Genomic DNA, 20,554 nt, shown 5'->3' with positions numbered 1-20,554 from the left:
AGATAGTGATGGATATATTTGTGAACATATTTCCCTTCATCATTTTTTGTGCTCCTGATTTTCAACTATATTCCCAGCCATTGTTTTGATTTCCTCCCTCTCATTATAGAGGAAATTTTTCTTTCTTGTTTCCAATGTCACTCTGTCCAAAATTAGTGCTGCAGTTATTGAAGAGAATGTAGTGACCATGCACCATTTTGGCTTTAGTCCTCCAGAAAGACAACAAGGCATGGATTTAGACTGCGGGAATCTGAAGGAATGACACACATACTTCTCGGATTTCTTGATGTGCCATATGAAGATACAATGGCATATCTCTGACTCCTTGATGTGCAATGGTGTTAGGCATGCTTTTCACCCAGTGCACTGCCGTAGTGCATCAAGTGTTTCAAAATAATCAAGCATATGACACTTCTTTCCAGCAATCAAATGAGAAAAGTAGATCAAGTACATTGGGATGCACCACAGGAAAAGTCCGGTCTCCAAAAAATGCAAGGATGCTCACCAGGCTTTCCACAAAACCTAATAAAACACAGATTATTCTTCTGCTACTGCATGCCAGATCAATTTAAGTAGCATACATTGTTACAGGGTTACTCATTCCACAGCTTTCAGAGTAGCAGCCGTGTTAGTCTGTATCCACAAAAAGAAAAGGAGAACTTGTGGCACCTTAAGAGACTAATAAATTTATTTGAGCATAAGCTTTCGTGAGCTACAGCTCACTTCATCAGCCCTGTGTGCTGGGACAAGGGAAATGAGATCCCAAGCTGTGTGTCTGGTAAAGAGAATATGTCTCCGGCTCTTCTTTGTCTGTGGAGCAGACAGAAGGTGTCTTTCAGCCTGTGATGGATGAGAATAGTGCAGTTGTCTCAGAGTTGGTTCTGGATTCAACTAAAGCCCAGGAAGGGAATGGTCCTAAGTTTGCGTCTGCTAGGGAGAATGGCACTGTAACTAGGTTGCATATGCTCAAATAAATTTGTTAGTCTCTAAGGTGCCACAAGTACTCCTTTTCATTCACAGCTGTTTGTGGCTTGAATAGTTGCTCAAGCAGGTACCAGGTGGAACTCTTATGGTGAAAACACAGAGCTTGAGTTGGGACTAGATTCCTTTGTTTTTCAAGCAATTATAAGGTGCAGTGTGGGGGGTTGGGGGGGGGGGAGGGAAAGAATGAGTGTTAACACCAGGGGCAGCTGTCAGTAGGTTTCCCACATCCTAATATTTCTTTGATAAGTCAAAGACTTTAACTATCCTAAACACAGCTGAGGTGTAAAATGTCCATCTTTAATTGACCTTGGGGGACAATTTCACAGGCCAAATGGCAGTTAAGCATCTAACCCACACTAATTTCCAACAGGAGTTAGGTTATTAATTAGTATTTGCCCCTTCCCTCCCTCACACATGATTTACCTTGTGTGACAGGCAGGTCAGAGCAAGAAAGGACTTTGCCCTTGTAGGTGAAGCTTAAACACCTTTTTACACAAACTTAATCATAAAACAGAAGAGTAAATGTAAAGAATGCTCTGACTCTTGTGACAGCCCAAACCAAGGTCTAAAGTGTGTCTCATTTCAGCCAAAATCCAGAGAATAAGAGGAAAACCCTGTTCTCACTTCCCACCTACTTCTGTCCGCTCTATCCTTCTTCACAGAGATCTTACATTCTACGCTCAACCCCGTGAGCCTCCACAACACATCCCACTCTAGTGTGCCTGAGGATCGGGATTAATTAACCCCTTCACAGGTAGCCTATCCTTGCACAGCCACATATTAAGGGGAGAAAAATGCAGTCCTTCCTCTAGCCACAGTAGCACGGTCAATCCCTGCCCTGCCAGCCTCTGGGTGGCATCAATACACTCTGCCACAGTCCATTAGCAAAGGCAATACATTCAAGAGAGATTGACAAAGATCTAACTTATGTTCGCACAGACTCCAGAGCACATGCATTGTAGCATGAGGCTTTTCAAACCTGCCTACGACAGGGTGCTGCTGTGTTTTTCCCCGTCTTCAGACACTACTACCCTGGGATCAAACCTTCTCTTCCAGCATCTGCCTCCGCCATTCCCTAGGCCACTCACCTGCTCCAGACTCCTGGAACTTTAAAGGGGTATGTCTTGGAATAGACAGGACCCAATCCCCACTTCTCCTTAAAAGGGATGACAGAGTTACACCACCCCTGCAATACAATGTGATCCTTGTTCACAAACCTGCTTCATGTTAGTTCCATGAGAGGATGAACTCAGTCTGCCACTAGACAAGTTATCGAGAGAAGAGGAAAAGCACACAGTGTGGTGGCTTAGGCCCACTTTTTGTCACCTCTGAGAATCCAAACTTTATTATCAGTACCACATAGGAACGTGTATCTTTTATCCTCAATGGGACACTTTGGGGAAGAAAAGTAAGATCTTTGGGATATTTCCTCTCTTGTAAGTGCAAATTCCAGCAGCTTCAAAACCCTTCACCTTAGCAATTGCAAATGGAAAGGACAACTTGTTCACTGCCAGAGTTTTTGGATAGTTTTCACTGAATTATTTGCTCTTTCAAGTGCTTTGGGATACTACCAGTTGTGCAATGTGTCAGGTGCTGCCTTGTGCCTTCGATACTTTCCATGCTGCTAACAAAACAAGGCAAAGAGGTGATATGTATTTGCAGGAATAGAACTGTGTAATTACAGGAATGAATTTGGGTTAGAATGTCACTCTCTTCTGGGGAAATATATGCCCTCAATCCTATCGCCTGCCTCATTTCCATCTCATCCATAATACAAGGCTGGCTGAGATCTACTCCTTATAGCACAGAGGATATCTTCCACTGTGCATTGTGCCTTCCATACCCTCCATCATGAAGAAAAATACTTCCCTATGGTTGTCTACTGGGCGCTCTATATATTCATTCCCTTTCAGCATATAGCACAGATTACAGTGCTGCTTATCAAGAGAATTTATTAATGATATTCCTCCCCCTTAACTGACACTACTCATTCTTTTTAATATTCATGGGAGCTTTGCAAACTATGACATATACCAAAGGCAAATAGATGAGGTTGGTGCCAGAGAGTTATTAGTTTTGATGGGCACAATGAGAAGGAGCATAGTGCAGATTCTTTTGCTTCTAATTTGACAGTATGTCATATTCCAGGTTAGAGGTAAAACTCATATCTGCTGCTCCACTTTTCTCCAACTCCCCTGATCATACTGTGCTACCTACTACTTGCTGCCCTGCGGACTTCCCTCACCAGCCTCAGCTGTGCTGCTGTCTTCAGTCTCCTCTCCTGCTGTTGCCATGCCCTCCACTACTTCATACCTTGGCTGCACCTGCTGTGCTATCTACTACTGTCCCCCTGTGCTGCTACTATGTAATTTCCCCTCCCTGCTGCATTTTCCCACCCAACTCACTGCCTTAGAGCAAATCTATTTATGTTGGATAAAAACTTCACATTTCACAGAAACTATTCTAAAAAGGGGTTGGAGCTAAGTGGTCAGAAACATGAGAAGGAAAATGACTGTAGCAGCTGAGTTTTGAATAGAGTAGAGGGAGTGCTAAGGAGAGGGGTGTCTAAGTCACAATGTTTCTCAGGACTACTCTTGGCATGGTGCAGCTTAGAAACCTTGATCAGGAATGCACCTAAAGCCAGAATCCAGCTCTTAAATAACAGATTCTGATACAAGATACAACAAACCACACCAAAGAGAACTGACTCAACCCCAGCGATTGTACTTCTCCTGACTTTAACATTTTGTTAGGAAGAAGAAGTGGAAGGCATCAGTATTGACAGAGATTAAGCAGATTTAAAGCTAAATCAATCTGTTTGTCCAGTGTTGGTGGTGCATGCTAAATGGTAAATAATAAAATTTAATTGCCACATAAATGTGTGTGGTAATCCATCTCCCATAGAATCAGCCCTATGCCAATTACTTCACACTGTAATGTGAAGGAGGGAGGTGGTTATGCTGTGTGTGGGGGTGAGGTGTTCAAGCGTTCCAAATGCCCTTCATTGTATTCCTGCTCTCAACACACCTCTAAATTGCATACAACTAAAAACCAGACAAAATACCATGAAGCTGTCTTTTCATGCTATACGGTATCCAGATTCCTCTTCCTGTTTCCTGTAGACAGTTCCTCCATAATCACTCACTCACTCTCTGTTTGACAGCAAACACCTAATGCTAGCCCAGTTTATGCTTTCAAGATGTACACAAAAAGGGATTCCTCTGTATGTCGATCATCCCTGTCCAGTTAAAAGAGGGATTTTCAAGGATCAGTCATCTCTCCAGAACTCTTCGCCCTTCCTAGGGCTTCACCTGGTCCCCTTTATAGACCATTAAGCAGTTATCAGATGTTAAAAAGTTTGTGACTCCGAATGTGTACTGGGACCGAATCTGATAGAAGTGAAAGGCTTAGTATCCTATTCCCAAACCCCTCGCCCATCCAATTGCCTTCCAATAGTCTACAAAAACTTTTACATGAATGCAATAAGGCTGCTGAGTCAGCACTCCAGGACCCTTTAAGGGAGTTACACAGTACTACTAGCACTGCATATTTTTAAGAAAAGATTTGGAAGGTGCCCCTCAGAGATTTCAAGGAGCAGGTTCAAAAAAATATAACTCAGATAGGCTTGAACCAAGTTCATGGGTTTATTTAGAAATGGGGGGAAACTGTCAATTCTTGGGGGAAGGGTTTTAGGCCATGATTGCAGACAGACAGACCTCCTCAAAAGGTTCAGATACTGTGTCATTAGGATACATTTTGAATAACCTCTTAGATGCATTTCAAAGCTTTTGAGGTTCACACATTACTGGTATAAACCTATGGATTTGGGCATTTCAGAAGGCTTCAGAGGCCAGCATCCAGACCACCTAAACCAGCTGGGTGCTGAGTAAATGAGTTGGGGGCGGGGGCCAGAAGGAAGGAATTTCCCCAGCTACAGAGCAGCTGCAGAATTGCACTCCAGAGGCTACTGCAGTGTAGACAACTATAGAGATTTTATTGAGACTATCCTGACTTTTGGTGATTTTCTTAAATCCCTAGCTGCTGGATTCATTTGATTAGATGAGTATCTCAGCTTTGATTAAAATACAAGTTTCTAGCCGTCACAGCTTCAGAAAAAAGCTTGAAAAAGTGACCCTCTAAAGGCTCAAACACTAGAAGATAAATCAAAAGAACCACAAAATTAGTATTTTTTAAATCTCATGGTTCTTATGCCAATCTTATTATTTTTGTGGGGGCTGACTAATGATTTCTGAATGCTTGGCATTAGTAATACTGCAAGTGTAGACCAATGGCTGGAGTAGCTTTCATTCACCTGCACACCGTGGCAAGGCACCCCTTCTGCCTCACCGCACTTAGCGCTCCCTCCTCTGGCAGGGACAGGGCCTGGGGTAAATAAGCCCTCCACTCTGGAGCGTGTCTGTCTTCCCTCTTTGGGGTTTATTTCTCAGAGACTTCCTGGTAGGCCTCGGGGCAGGCCTGAGGAGTACTCCTCTGCCAAACAAAGGGAAAAAGTCTATAACACACCGAAACAAAAGGGCCCCTCACTGGACCCCTCACTGGGGCAGGTGTTGTCCTGTCACTGGCCCCGGAGTGTCAGTCCTTCCCCTAAACAGGCACTGGGTTTTGGGTATCTCCTCTATGGGGAGGAGCGCAGTCTTTCACACTGGAGAAGCCTATCTCCCTGCTGCCTCCAGCCTTGCAGCGGTTTGTCTCCCCCCACCCTGCACCAGGAGAGAGATTCTAACAGGTTTCAGGCAGCCCTTAATTGCACTCAATTAAGTAACACAGGTCAATTAGGGACACACACTCTCAATGGAAAGCAGAAATGGAAGCCTACATTATAGTAAATCCTCAGGCCACAATCTTGACTTCCTTGCCTATTCATGGAGAGTACCACAAAGTGGGATTCTACGTTGCACAGGAACTATGCATCTCTTAACTCCTACCCCACCTCCCCTGCACATTTCAGTCACACTGGTTCCACTGTCATAGTACATTCTATAACTAGGAAGACACTGGCAGGGTTTGTCACTGTATGTGGGGACCTTGGGTTTTAGGGGATAGGAGGTGGGTCAGATTATGAAGAAATATGGACAATGACATCTCACCCACCATGTTTACAGGTAACAGTATCTGGAATTCTGCATCTAGAAAAAAAAGCTATTTCTGCATGAAGAGTTCACATCCCTCTGGCAAGGGCACTGGAATTAACTTATGCATGTTGATTCGGAAAAAGTTTATGGCTAATGCTTGTTCATTTGTACAAGTCTGCACTTTTAAGTAAAATATTGTTCTTTGCTTTTCAATAAAGCAAAGCATTGGGTCTCAGGCTACAAGCTAGGGGTGTAATTCCTAGGTCTCAGACCTGCTCATGCTAGCTCTCATTGAGGTAGCATTCTAAAACTAGTAGTGTAAGTGCAATAGCGTGGGCAGTGGGGAGTGGTGGCGTGGGCTAGCTGCCCTGAGTACATACCCACAAGATTCAGACCGGTTTGTATTTGGGCAACCAGTCTGTGCTGCCAACTCCACTGCTTGTGCTACCACAGCTACACTGCTGTTTTTGGCCTGCTAGCTTGATGTGAGCTCCACAAGTATATCTACGCAAACCAGCTCCAAGTGTAGTAGTAGCCTTCATAAATGGGAAAGACCACTGCCATTGACAGAGACCTTGTGAGAAGGTGAAATACATAATGTGGCAAAATTAATATGAGACTGATGATAAAACAATAGAAACAAATGTTGCAGAAAATTGAAATCACTTCAGGTTCAATTTCCACTGCTAGAACAATTCACGTCTCCATTAACTAGTTGGTTTAGTTCAGCCTTGCAAAATTCTATCCACTCTATCCACTCACCCAGCATGAGTAACATATTTTGACAGCCAAGTAAAATATTATTAGGTTATTTCATTATCACCAGTTATCATGGTAAAAGGTGTAGATTTGTGCACACATGGGCTACTAAATCTTCATAGCAAGTTTGAAAGGATGTTTTCATTGCTAAATAGGGACACTGGGTCAAATATATACAACTCTGAGATCCCTGGAGTCACACCAGCCGTTTGACCAGTTTTCTTTCAGATGTTTCAGACTGTAGGCTATTCCAGACTGTTAAAGAGGCAGAAGAGAAGGCAAATGAAAGCAAAAACATTGCAAAATCATATGAAGGGACAGATGACAGAGGGCCTGAGCTGAAGCAAAGATGGAGGCATGAAGCACCCAAGCTATCCATGAGATACCCTGGAGGCTGCACAAGTAGCTCAGGCAGACGCAGTTCAATGTCAAACTGATCTGAGCTGGAACAAAATGTTTCAACATTTCTGAATCAAAATTTATTCCACCTTTTCATTCTGTGAAAAAAATTGACATTTCAAGTTTTTGTCCCGATTTTGGATGAAAGCAAATGTTGAAGTATTGGAATTTCTCAAGGTGAAGTAATTCTGATTTTTGGCCTAAAAAGTTAATGTCAGGGTCAAGCATAATGTTTAGATTATGCACAGTAGAGGCAAATGGGTGGTTAAAGTTTAGGAGAGAAAGAGGAGACAGAGTTATGTTTGAGGATGTTCCTTGCCAAAGTTGTACATCTGCTTTTGAAACATTTAATAGAAAGAGGCTGAGACAAAACCATGAGTTGGGTTTATCAACACAGGCAAAGGTTGGAGACAGAGGAGTTACTAAAGGCAGGGGTGCTGGAACAATTTGTATAGTGGTGGTGCTGAGAGCCATTGAACCAAACAGTAAGCCCTGTATATGATGGAAACCACTTCAAGACAGTGGGTGCGGCAGCACCCCCAGCATTCCGAGTTCCAGCACCTATGACTAAAGGTGTAGTAAGATATACAGTTGAATGAGGACAACATTTTCCTTTGGCAGTAGTAAGGGACCTGCAAATGATGGGCCCTCAGTTACACCCAGGCAACCCCTCAACTTCACTAAGATTGTTGAATTACTTTAAACACAGCAGGTAGGTCACCTGAACTTGCATGGCTTCTGAGAGCACATTGTCAGTACAGGAAACAAAGAGGAATAAAAAAGTATATTTAGTGAAGAACTCTGGAACCTTTAAATTGTGGGCTGGACTTTATGAGTGTGTGAACCATTTGAGCTATACTGACAACAGGATAGGGAGTATGTCCAAAAAACTCACACCGAAGAACCCTTTGCTGTAACTCTGCATGCCTGACTTAGAATCATAGAATCATAGAATACCAGGGTTGGAAGGGACCTCAGGAGGTCATCTAGTCCAACCCCCTGCTCAAAGCAGGACCAATCCCCAGTCAAATCATCCCAGCCAGGGCTTTGTCAAGCCTGACCTTAAAAACTTCCAAGGAAGGAGATTCTACCACCTCCCTAGGTAATGCATTCCAGTGTTTCACCACCCTCCTAGTGAAAAAGTTTGTCCTAATATCCAATCTAAACCTCCCCCACTGCAACTTGAGACCATTACTCCTTGTCCTGTCGTCTTCTACCACTGAGAATAGTCTAGAACCATCCTCTCTGGAACCACCTCTCAGGTAGTTGAAAGTAGCTATCAAATCCCCCCTCATTCTTCTCTTCTGCAGACCAAACAATCCCAGTTCCCTCAGCCTCTCCTCATAAGTCATGTGTTCCAGACCCCTAATCATTTTTGTTGCCCTTCGCTGGACTCTCTCCAATTTATCCACATCCTTCTTGTAGTGTGGGGCCCAAAACTGGACACAGTACTCCAGATGAGGCCTCACCAATGTCGAATAGAGGGGAACGATCACGTCCCTCGATCTGCTCGCTATGCCCCTACTTATACATGCCAAAATGCCATTGGCCTTCTTGGCAACAAGGGCACACTGCTGACTCATATCCAGCTTCTCGTCCACTGTAACCCCTAGGTCCTTTTCTGCAGAACTGCTGCCTAGCCATTTGGTCCCTAGTCTGTAGCTGTGCATTGACTTGTTCTGCTTTTGTTGTTAAGACTCATTTCTCTTCATAGGCTATCCATTATAATTCTACATACAAACATAGGAACAGATCAGAATAATGAGGCATTAACCCAGTCTGCTCATTTTCTCTCCTAAAAGAAATAACCCATTTCTTCTATTCTAAGCACACTAATACCGCTCCGTCTCCTGTTTTGGTGTTTACTTGAATATCCAGCAGTTGATGGATATTATGACTATGTCTACACTAGGGAATTTAACACAAAAATTTCAGCCAGTGCTTAGCTCCCTTTCAGCTGAACTGGTGTCAGAACTGGTGGGGGCCAAGGTATATATAAGTTTACCATGGGCAAGCACTTTTGTACACATTAATGTTCCTGCTAGTTCTAACTCCAATTAAGTTGAACTGGTGGTAGAACCAGTGGAAGTTTAGCAGTGTGGCCACAGCCCAAATGGATAGAGGTCCTGATTTTGCAAACACTTACACATGTGCTTAACATGTAAAATCAAGTCAGCGGGACTACTCATGTTAAACAGATGCATAAATGTTTGCAGGATCAGCATGTAATACACCAGAGGAGTGCTATTGTCATTTAAAAGAAATAAAGAATGGTATGGAGGAATAATTCAAAAGGAATAAAAAAGGAAGAGGAAATACCAGTGAAATGTAACTGGGCTTTCCCATTATAGAATGCCCAGTCTCCCATTTGACTTGTTGAAATTCATCAACTTTATGAAACAAAACAAACAAAACCCCCACTCACTTTATATGTCCTATGTCATGATTTAATTATGCTGATGAAACAAGACGTATTAATTCATTAAAAATAAAAACCCCTCAAACACACAGTACTGCTGGCGAGGGAAAGACTGAAAACCTGTATTATGATGGAAAGTCTGTTTGACCAAGGTCACTTACTGTATCATGAGGATTATTATTCTTTTACCCAAAGATTTTTTGCTGTGTGGCAAATTACAGAAAAATTCTGCCAGAAAGTCAGTGTCTAATATAATTCACCTCCCTAGTTTAAAATGTTGATACACTTTCATGTTCCTCAATATTTATGCATTGAAATTCTGCAGCCTCAATGTTAGCAAATCCATGAGCAAGGATGTGTTTGCATGCAGAGAGAATATTGTGAAATTTCAAAAGTGAAGAAAACAAAGGAATGTTGGATTTTATAGTCTATCCTAACTGCCAGCAGCATGTATCTTTCCATGAATACATCAAGCAGCATATTTTGTGACATAATAGTGCCCTCTAGTGTCGTATTAAGCATAGTATCTTTAACTCAACTAATTTTTATAATGTAACATCACAAAAAATCAACAACACTATGTATGAACAATATTAAGATGTAGCTGTGATACAATAAAATAAGTCAAAAATGTTTAACTTCTCTTATCAGCTCATGACAATATGCATATTCCAAGCTGTATCCGTTTAATCTACTGTCAAAATCTGGCTTTATAGTCGCATACATATTCTCTCTCTCTCTCTGTCTCTCACACACACACACTTGCAGAGCCTGTATAGCTGTGGAAAAACAAGCTGGATTTTTTCTGTCTCATTCTACAACAATAACTTTGAAAATCTGATTCTGATTCCTGAATTGTAATTGTCCATAATTAGAGCAAAGATACAGAAAACAGAAAGAACACGATTTGATTTTCAAATGCCACAATTAAGCTGCAGCGCTAGCAATTAGAAAATCTTGATTAGACTTGTAAACAAAGCATTTCTGATAAGGAAGCCACTGATGGGAAAGTGAAATATCAAATGTGAAATATCATAAAATCCACAGTAATTACCTAGGTCAGCTCATTATCTTTAACTCAGAAGGAGGTTAAAAGAAAATTCAGTGAGCTCAAAATGGAATATTAATATCAACTTTGTATTATCTGCATTTTGCCAACTAGTGTCCTAACCTGAATGTTATGAAATGTAGATTTCTTCATCTTAATTTATTAGTTTTGTATTTCCTAAGAAATATATTTTATATAAAAAGTTATCAAATACAGAATATTTTACCATGACATCAGAATGAATTTTCTTGGTTATATACAATTGTAGAACATTTTAAAAAATACATATTTACACATTCTTTCAAATATGTATTGTATTCATCCAACCCTAATTGATTCCTTAAGAGCCATTCTTGCCAATCAAATTACTATTCAGTTCACTCACTCACACAAAATTTGGTTGACAAGATTATTATTTTAATCTTTAAAACTGTTATTTATTTAAATGAGATCTGTACCTACACAAATATACACATACATTTAATGTTCCAGGCATCTGATATTTCAAAATGTTTCTTTTATTTGAGAATTAGCACAAAACTGCTTTTCATGCAAGTTATTATACCAAATGGTAAGAATTAGCAGGTAACTGAACAGAGCACTCAGGGTAATACAGTATTTACTTCCTGCATTTACAAGCTCTAATAAACGGGCTTTATGGGAAATACTAAATAACAGGCTTCAGGTCAGAATTTCTCCCAAACAACAAGTAAGGACAGGGCAGTTTTATAATGTTGCTATGCTTCTACTCCAGCTCTTGGACTGTGCTCTCTGTGAGTGTTTATGGCATTTAGGACTGTGGAAAGAATTTTTAGAATTCTACAGTGAGGACGTGATTCTCAATTTAATTCTATAGAAATCTGGAGTAATTTCTATAGACTTATTTAATTGCTATAGACCCTTACTGCTTTCATCCTTATTAACTTCACCTATTGGATTTTTTTTCACGGGGTCCTAAAGCCTTGTGTTCTTATCACTCTCCTGTCTTCCTGCCTAGTGTAAAGTTAAAATTTTTTCTCTGCATTTTTGATCTTACATAACCGTGCATTATTACTGAATTGAGAGTGTAAGAATAATGAGAAATAATAATGAAAAACTGATTTCACATGGACATATTAATTATTATCAGTTATAGTAATCTTTATATAGCACTGTAAACTTTAATTACTCTTGACAAATATAACTATCCATCTACAAAGTATCCCACCACATATTATACAAGAATTATTGTACTTACTTTTGAGGTCTAAGTTTCTGGCTCCTGCTGTGCTTTGTGTTGTGATTTTAGTGTCAATCTTCACAGTATGAAGATTATTGGTATCCCTCGATATCATCACATTGTGCCACTGATTGTCATTCAGAGGTTTATTAGAATTTCCTTTGATGAGATTCGCACCATTTCCCAAATCAAACACATAGTGTAAATACCTGGATAAAGAACATTTTTTTTAAAAGTTAGTTTTTCTTGCATACCTGAGAAGGTACAAATTAAGGCACCCTATATTTTGTTTCCTTGGTTTTTTTTTTCAGTGTCACTGGCAAGCAAGGAAAACAACCCCGAGTATGAAGGGCTGGATTCTGAACTGGGGTAAATGAACTTAGCTCCAGTGAAATCAACACTGACTTATATTAGCTGAAGATCTAGCTCCAGGTTTCTAACTATTAGCTGAAACAGCAGGGTGCATTAGCATTATTTTTTGTCTATGTCCTATACAAACTATATTATTACTTGCTTTTCATATTTAACTAAATTTCAGCCTTAAAAAAAAAAGATTCAGAGGATGTTTACCAACCAGATTCTAACAAGTTACGAAGGTCAAGGTTTTCAACCTAAACCTCATGATTTTAACATGTCTAAGGACAGTAAAAAAACCCAAACTATTTGGCTTATGTACATACCCTTTAACTAATTCAACTACAATGAAATCATTTCCATCTCCACTGTTATAGAGTATCAGTCCATCCAGCGATGTTGTTTTGAACTGGAAAAAAAGGTGCATAGATGTGTAGGCTTGTAGTGTGGCCAATGCAACATAGCTTGCTTTTGTTTTAAAGGTGACAGGATCTGCTATGATATTCCTGAACCCAAATCTGGCATTTAGTTCACAATAATCAATGTCTCCATTTTTACATAGATCAATGTATGCCATGCCGTTAAATGTGAGACTCTGCAGATGTCCAATGAAATTAGAGGGAACAGAGGACAGGTAGCGGCGTTCTGTTATTATTCCTGTCTCTATGTTATGGAATTCCAGTCTTGTGTGATCGCCAGCCATTTGACCTTAAAATGACAATAATAAACAACATTAGTGTCTGAAATGGATGCACGTGAAATGGTCGCAAATCCATAATAATTTTTAAATCTGTAGGACTTACATTTTAAAAACACACAGGCTCCTCATATAAAATTGCCTAAACTGATTCAAAGCCTATTAAAGTCACTGGAAGACTTTCCATTGCCTTCAATAGGTATTGGATCAGGCCTCAAGTGCACCCCAAATATGAGCACACTAAGGCCAGGTCTACACTACAAACGTACCTTGGTATAACTACGTAGCTGAGGGGTGTGAAAAATCCACACCTCTGAGGACACAGTTATACCGATCTAAACTCCAGTATAGACAGCGCTACGTCAACAGGAAGGCTTCTCCTCTCAACATAGCTATCACCTCTAGCAGAGGTGGATTAACTATGTAAACGGGAAAAACTGCACCCTTTTAAGTGTAGATCTGCCTTAATATTGTTTGTTAATGAGATCATAGATTCTGGTTGCCTTCAGCCACCTATGCAGATTTCTTTTACTAGGAGCAAGTGTAATTTGTGTGGCATGTAGTGTATGGGACTGCAGCTGAGGCTAAATGAGATAAGAGCTAAAATCAATCTAAAAATTTTGGCTCACATCTGAAAAACAGTTTTTGTCACCCCTTCCCCGGGAAGCCTGGATCAACGATAACATCACACTCCCTGTCAGTACCTGGCCCAAGCCAGGGAAGCTAATGATCCAAACTGTGGACCAAATTCAGTGATGAATCTGGGTCATATACCATCTGAGGCACACTGCGCATATGCTAAGAAGAAGAAGACTCCCTTCCTCCCCTCCCTCAAAAGTAACTCACTATTTTCACACAACTATCCAAAGGTATTTTGGAGCATGTTAGCAACATTCACAGATTTATACGGTGACATCCTGCCCTCACTGAAGTGACCGGGAGTTTTGCCATTGTCTTCAGTGGGTCAAGGATTTCACCCAAAGATTTTAAAAAGCCACAAGGGATTATGATGATTATCTGCAAGGATGGGCAGGGATGGTGTCCCTAGCCTCTGTTTCCCAGAAGCTGGGAATGAGAGACGAATGGGTCACTTGATGATTACCTGTTCTGTTCATTCCCTCTGGGGCACCTGGCATTGGCCACTGTTGGAAGACAGGATACTGGGCTAGGTGGACCTTTGGTCTGACCCAGTATGGCCATTCTTATGTTCTTATGAGCTAGTCTGACCTCTTGAATAACACAGTCTATATAGACCCTCATCCAGTAATTCCTGCATCAAACTCAATAACTTGTTGTTGAACTTGACCCTATCATTTAGGAAATATATCCAGTCCTGATTTAAAGATTTCAAGTGATGGAGAATCTACTATATCCCTTGATCAGTTGTTCCAATGGTTAATTATCCACTTTGAATTTGTATAGCTTCAACTTCCAAACACTGCATCTTCTTATGCCTTTGCCTGCTGGATTAAAGAGCCCTCTTCAATTGGAAACCTTTTTCTTAGCATCAAAGAATCATAGAGTATCAGGGTTGGAAGGGACCTCAGGAGGTCATCTAATTCAACCCCCTGCTCAAAGCAGGACCTAATCCCCAACTAAATCATCCCAGCCACGGCTTTGTAAAGCCTGACCTTAAAAACCTCAAAGGAAGGAGATTCCACCACCTCCCTAGGTAACCCATTCCAGTGCTTCACCACCCTCCCAGTGAAAAAGTTTTTCCTAATATCCAACCTAAACCTCCCCCACTGCAACTTGAGATCATTACTCCTTGTACTATCGTCTGGTACCACTGAGAACAGTCTAGATCCATCCTCTTTGGAACCCCCCTTCAGGTTGTTGAAAGCAGCTATCCAATCCCCCCTCATTCTTCTGCCCCCTAATCATTTTTGTTGCCCTCCACTGGACTCTTTCCAATTTTTCCACATCCTTCTTGTAGTGTGGGGCTGAAAACTGGACACAGTACTCCAGATGAGGCCTCACCAATGCCATACAGAGGGGAATGATCATGCCCTTCGATCTGCTGGCAATGCTCCTACTTATACAGCCCAAAATGCCGTTAGCCTTCTTGGCAACAAGGGCACACTGCTGACTCATATCTAGCTTCTTGTCCACCGTAACCCATAGGTTCTTTTCTTTAGATACTTACAGACCCTAAACAAATCACCTATAGACCTTTATTTCAGTAAGCTAAGTTGACCAGGCTCCTTACATCTTACACTGTAGTGCATGTTTTCCAGCCTTCTTGTGGCTTTTTTGAACCCTTTGCAATTTTTCAACATATTTTTCTAAATGTGGACACCAGATATGGATGCAGTATTCTAGTAATGGTCTCACTAATAATCCCTAATGATTTTTTGGGTTATATCACAAAATGAACCGATTCATGTGTCATAAAAAGGTGTACTGAGGAATGGGAGAGTGTGGCTGGGAGGAGGTGAGGTATTCTTAGTCGCCCCAGGATCCTGCTGAGGAAGCAGAGTCCAGTTTACTTGTTCTTCCCAATCTAGTCATTGGGTTAGACTGGTTTATATCAGTTTATTGGTAAGCTATTTTACAAGGAAATGGGCTAGATAATTACTTTTTTGATTTAATCAGGGCTCAGAGTCTTCTGCAGTTGTTCCCCAGATTGGTGGTAGCAGTGGGGCATATACACCAATTGTGCAAAGCCGGAAGTCTGGCTCTAACACCATACCTCCCTTGAATGTATTTCCTCATGTTTTGCCAAAGAGCCTGAAAAGCAGGGTTTCATGAGTTTAGACAATTAGGGCAGGTAACATCTTGCAGTTAGCCTCTTACCTGCATCCTTTCAGGTGTGCACATATGCATGGCCCAAGCCAGATTTACAGCCTAAATGCTTTTACATATGTCAGCTTTGTGATGCACCTTGGATGATTAATTTAAAATCTATATTTAATCAAAATGTATACCAGAGACCTCTCAAAAGAAATTGTTAAAACAAAGCAAAATCCATTTCCTTGTGCACATTACTTACTTCTCCACTTCACTCAAGTTGGACAGTGAAATTGAATTGTTCAAATACACTTTTGTGCTTATAGTCAGTTTCACCCTCTGGCTCATGTACTTAGCAGAGTGGTGCAGCATTGGGTTCCTAAGTATTACAGGAGTTGGTTTACATTTAAACAAAACAACTTAAAACCCCTTCATAGATAATTTAAACACAATTCCTAAAAAACATTTCAATCCTTATTTCAATTTGTATAAATCTTTTCTTACAAAGCCTTTACTCTGGGCCAATGTTACTTGACACTTTCCCTTTCAGTTTTAGTCCTGGTGTAAGAAAACACACCCACGCACACTGTACCACAGGCCTGCAATATATATTACCCGTCCCTTACACAGACTTGTAAGGCCTTTCAAAGCTTTTCAGCCTGCCTTTGCTGCACTCAAGCACCCAGGATGAAATTTACTTCACTTGCAAAATAACTAAGCTCAGCTCTGACCCTGCACCATTTAAGTGGATGTTTTGCCTTGACTTCAATGGATACAGGAGACAACATTCAAAGGATACTACATATGTGAAATTTACACAGCCAGAGAGACAGGGTGAAATCCATCAATGTGTTTGGGTCAATACATATAAAAGTGAATCCCTCTTGACTTTCCTTGGCCCACCTTCCTCATCACTTTGTATGCTGGTCCAGACACTCCTCCTGAGGAACACAAACAACTGAAAACCCAGATTAACCAACTACAGAGCTACTACTGGCTCAACAACTACAAATAAAGGTGTTCTGTCTTGCTGCTGGCAGTAAGGTTCATTATTTATTTCTATTCAAATAAATTTGGTAGGAAACCGAAAGTTTGTTTATTTAGGGTCAAATTCAGCTTTTGGAAGAGTGTATATGCAGTTCTCACTGCAAGTAACACAAGTTGTATTCATAGTCAACAACTACATTTTTCCCCTAAAAGTTCCTTTTACTACACTCCTGCTGCTTATTTTTCACTTGTGCTAGTCCTAATTTGAAATTTCTTTGTGAAGAAAAAAGCCCCTTCCCCCCAAATCAAAATTTTCCATAAAATGAAATTTACACAAAAATTCCTTTGGGTTAATACAAAAAAAAATCCAATTTTAAAATATTTTGTTTCATTTTTATGAAGTGCTTGAGCTCAAGGAGAAGCAATTTAGGAGCTATGACAGCAGTTCAGCAGTCCTAATTCCATCCAGTAGATGAAATGTAACACATTAGCCAATTCCTACAATGTCTTTCCTCAGTGTATGTTCTTATGTATCATAAAAGCAGTTTTCAAAAATCATTGGATCAGATGTTTCAAATAAAGCCTTTCTAGAAGTTATGCTTTAGCCAACCACAAGTTACTGGGCTCAATACTGGAGTAGCTGGATGGAAGTTAGTGGCCTGTGATATACAGAAGGTCAGACTAGATGATCTAATGGTCCCTTCTGGACTTAAACTCTATGAATCCTTCTTTCTATATGGCATAGGAGAAGGATGAAAACAATGGAGACACTATTGGGAGAGAGATGAACTTTTTCAAAGAGAAAAGCCAGGGCTACATGTAGGCTCAAGGCCCTCGTGAACTTGTAGAATGCTTCCACATAAAAAACTTCCAGGTTAAATGCAGGCACACCGGCCCACTGGGAAATCTGAAGACATGTCCTAAAGAGTTTAGAGCTCGGGAACAGCAGCAACTCTGCATGGCAAAACACCTGAGTTTAGGATGCTCAGAGCAATGCTAATTTGTATTCTGCACCTTTGACTCCCTATTGGAAAAGGGTGACAGTATGCCGTTGGAGTAGGGGACCCTTTGGCAGCATGGTGCTGGAACGAACTGTGCTGCAGGAAAGAGAAGAGGCCATGTCACAGCATGGCAGTGCAGGTTCTACATACAGAAAGTCTAACACTCATTGAAGTGGGGACAGAGAGCCCACAGATTATCAGGCTCCGTGTAAATAGTATCCCCAACACCTTTCAAGTGTTCTTCAACGCTTTCCCACCAACTGCACAAAGAGACAATTTTAGGAGGATTTCTTCCCTTCACAAAGAGAGACACACTTGTCCTATTATTTTGAAAGAGAAAATTAAATGTTTTCAGATTAAACAACTGTCAGTTGACTTTCAACCAGCAGGACTGAGCCTAGTTTTCCTTCAGAAGGGCAATATCTGATGTAGCTCAGTGTAACAGAAATCAGGGTCTACCTTAAATTTTAAAATAAAATGTTATATCATCAGCATAGATTTAAATAAATAGTTTTCCATTTAAAATACCAGAATGTGAGGTATTCTGGAGAAATGATAGCCCTGGAAATCTAATCTGTCAAGCAACCTTAGGTCTGGAGCCCAAGACCACTGAAGTCACTGAAAAGATTCTTATTGACTTTCATGGACCTTTGACCATAACCCTGATATCTAATCGTAACTGGATTTATCCATACTAAATCCGTGTCACAGAAATTTCAAGACCAGAACTTCACAGCCTTAATGGCACATGAACATAGTTTTATTTAGTCATATTTTTCATTTAATTGTAATTACTTTATCAGAATTTAAGAAACATTATAGATTGTAGTATCCTAAAAATCTTTACTGTTGCCTTCAGTTAAATGCTGACCTTTTGCTGAAGCCATTCTGAACAGCTGGAAAGAGATTTCAGAGAAAAACAGACCTTCCTGGTAGTTTTGTTATCTAGATGATGTTTAAATGAAAATTTGGCAATTAGGAGAACAGAAAAAATATGGAAGTTTTTAGATGTCACTTTTTATTCAGAACAGCTTCTTCAACTCAAAAAAAAGGTCACACAATGAACTCTATGGTCTGAGCTGCCAGATTAAGTAAATGCACAATCGTAGTGCAACTCCAGTGCTATTTTTATTCTTTTCAAACCCATGAATCCACCCTTTTTTAGGCAACCTCCTTTCTTTGGAGATCATCACAAAGTGAATTACATGTATTGGACAAAATTCCACCCCACCTTCAGTAGACCACCTCTGGTATTGTTTAATTCTAGAGAATGTACCTTTATACTAATGTTCTTTAACAGTATTTTTAGGATGAGTTTCAAAGTAGCAGCCGTGTTAGTCTGTATTCACAAAAAGAAAAGGAGTACTAGTGGCATAAGCATAAGTGGATGCATCCGATGAAGTGAGCTGTAGCTCACGAAAGCTTATGCTCAAATAAATTGGTTAGTCTCTAAGGTGCCACTAGTACTCCTTTTCATTTTTAGGATGAAAAGTCAAATAAAAGTCCTCTCTAATACCGCCTAATGTACTTATTATTGTTAGTGCTAAAGTGTTTGCAGTGCCTTCTAACTTTCACATTTCTTGATGACTATATATTACCATTTTAACACACAAGAATATATTGTGGCCTAATATGTATTTATTTAAGCTGGGTAATGTAAGACGTATTAAAAGTTAGGGGGAAAGATTGTGTCCAACAATTGGAAGCATCTGTGAAATTCACTCCAGTGCAAAGAGCCTGGCATTTAATTGGAGTTTAAATTGGATATGAGTGGTGAAGAAGGCAGTTTGATTACCTTCTATCACGGGATAAATTCCTCCGAACTCCCCTCAGGGCCCTATCAAACATCCACTGAGGTCAACAGAAAAATTCCCATTGCCTTCAGTGTGAGTTGATCTACCCGTAAGAAAGTAAAGCTAGTGTGAACTGTGATTAGTTTCTGGTTGTATCTTGTGATGGTTATTAACTGTTGCACAGCATGCATTTTGGATCCTATCCAATGTCTATTAAAATCAGTGGAAACACTCCCATTAACTTTAATGGGCTTTGAATAAGGGCCATTATTTATACAATATTTTTTATGTTTTGTTTTATTTCCCCCAGTAAGATGAAGTATAACTGCACACTACCTGTCATAGCTTGTTGGTCATCCACCATTAACTTTAAACTTTTTCCTCGACGAACCACACGTACCGTGTGCCACTCATTATCATTGAGGTTATAGCCAGCAAAAAGGGTTTCTGGACCTTTGCCTGTAGGATATGCCAAACAGTCATTATGGAATATTTAAATAGGTCAACATGTGAACCTCACAGAGAGAAAGGAGAGAGAGAGAGAAAGAGAAAGAGAGAGAGAGAGAGACTGGCTGGACCAATGTTAAAATTCATTGAAAGTTATAACAAGCAAGAAAAATGGCAAGCACAGTATATACAAATCTCAAAATATAGTACCATTACATTAGGACACTTTTAGCATTATTTAATGCTGAAACAAATATAGTGAACCAGGCTGTCATAAATAGGCACAGTCAATACATATGTTTTGGTTGTATATTTTAGAGCTCATACCTATGGGTAGAGATTTGGGTCTCAATCCTGTACTTGGGCAAATAGACCTTCATGTCAATGGGATTACTGGTGTAAGAAAGAATATTAATCTAAACTGGGTTTACAATAAACATAACCAGTCCACTGGGGAAAGGTGCATGACTGTGACTGAAATATTTTTAATCACATCACTTCCTCTATTTGATTGTAGGTACCATAGCAGTAAGTGAGGCTTGTTTGGACCTTTGGGAAGGTCAGTGTTATTACCCTTACTTTCACTAAATGTTTCACTAGCATCCCCTAACAAATGTCTTCACT

General features: G+C 40.3%; 1 protein-coding gene across 44 annotated transcripts in view; it reads right to left on the bottom strand.

Moving 5' to 3' along the window:
* The window catches only part of NRXN1 (neurexin 1), a 1,224,094-nt gene that overhangs the window by 588,210 nt on the left and 615,330 nt on the right, over positions 1-20,554 (bottom strand). For all 44 annotated transcript variants that reach the window (XM_043543816.1, XM_043543819.1, XM_043543831.1 and 41 more), the window contains 3 exons: positions 19,820-19,942; positions 12,602-12,983; positions 11,940-12,130 (listed from right to left, as the gene is read on the bottom strand). In XM_043543816.1, coding sequence (XP_043399751.1) covers positions 11,940-12,130; positions 12,602-12,983; positions 19,820-19,942 — 696 coding nt within the window. The remainder of the gene's footprint in view (positions 1-11,939; positions 12,131-12,601; positions 12,984-19,819; positions 19,943-20,554) is intronic.

This window comes from Chelonia mydas, chromosome 3 (genome assembly GCF_015237465.2).
Source record: "Chelonia mydas isolate rCheMyd1 chromosome 3, rCheMyd1.pri.v2, whole genome shotgun sequence".
Classification (NCBI taxonomy): Eukaryota; Metazoa; Chordata; order Testudines; family Cheloniidae; genus Chelonia; species Chelonia mydas.
The sequence above is the reverse complement of the archived record's forward strand: the minus strand, read 5'-3'. Positions and strand labels throughout refer to the sequence as shown.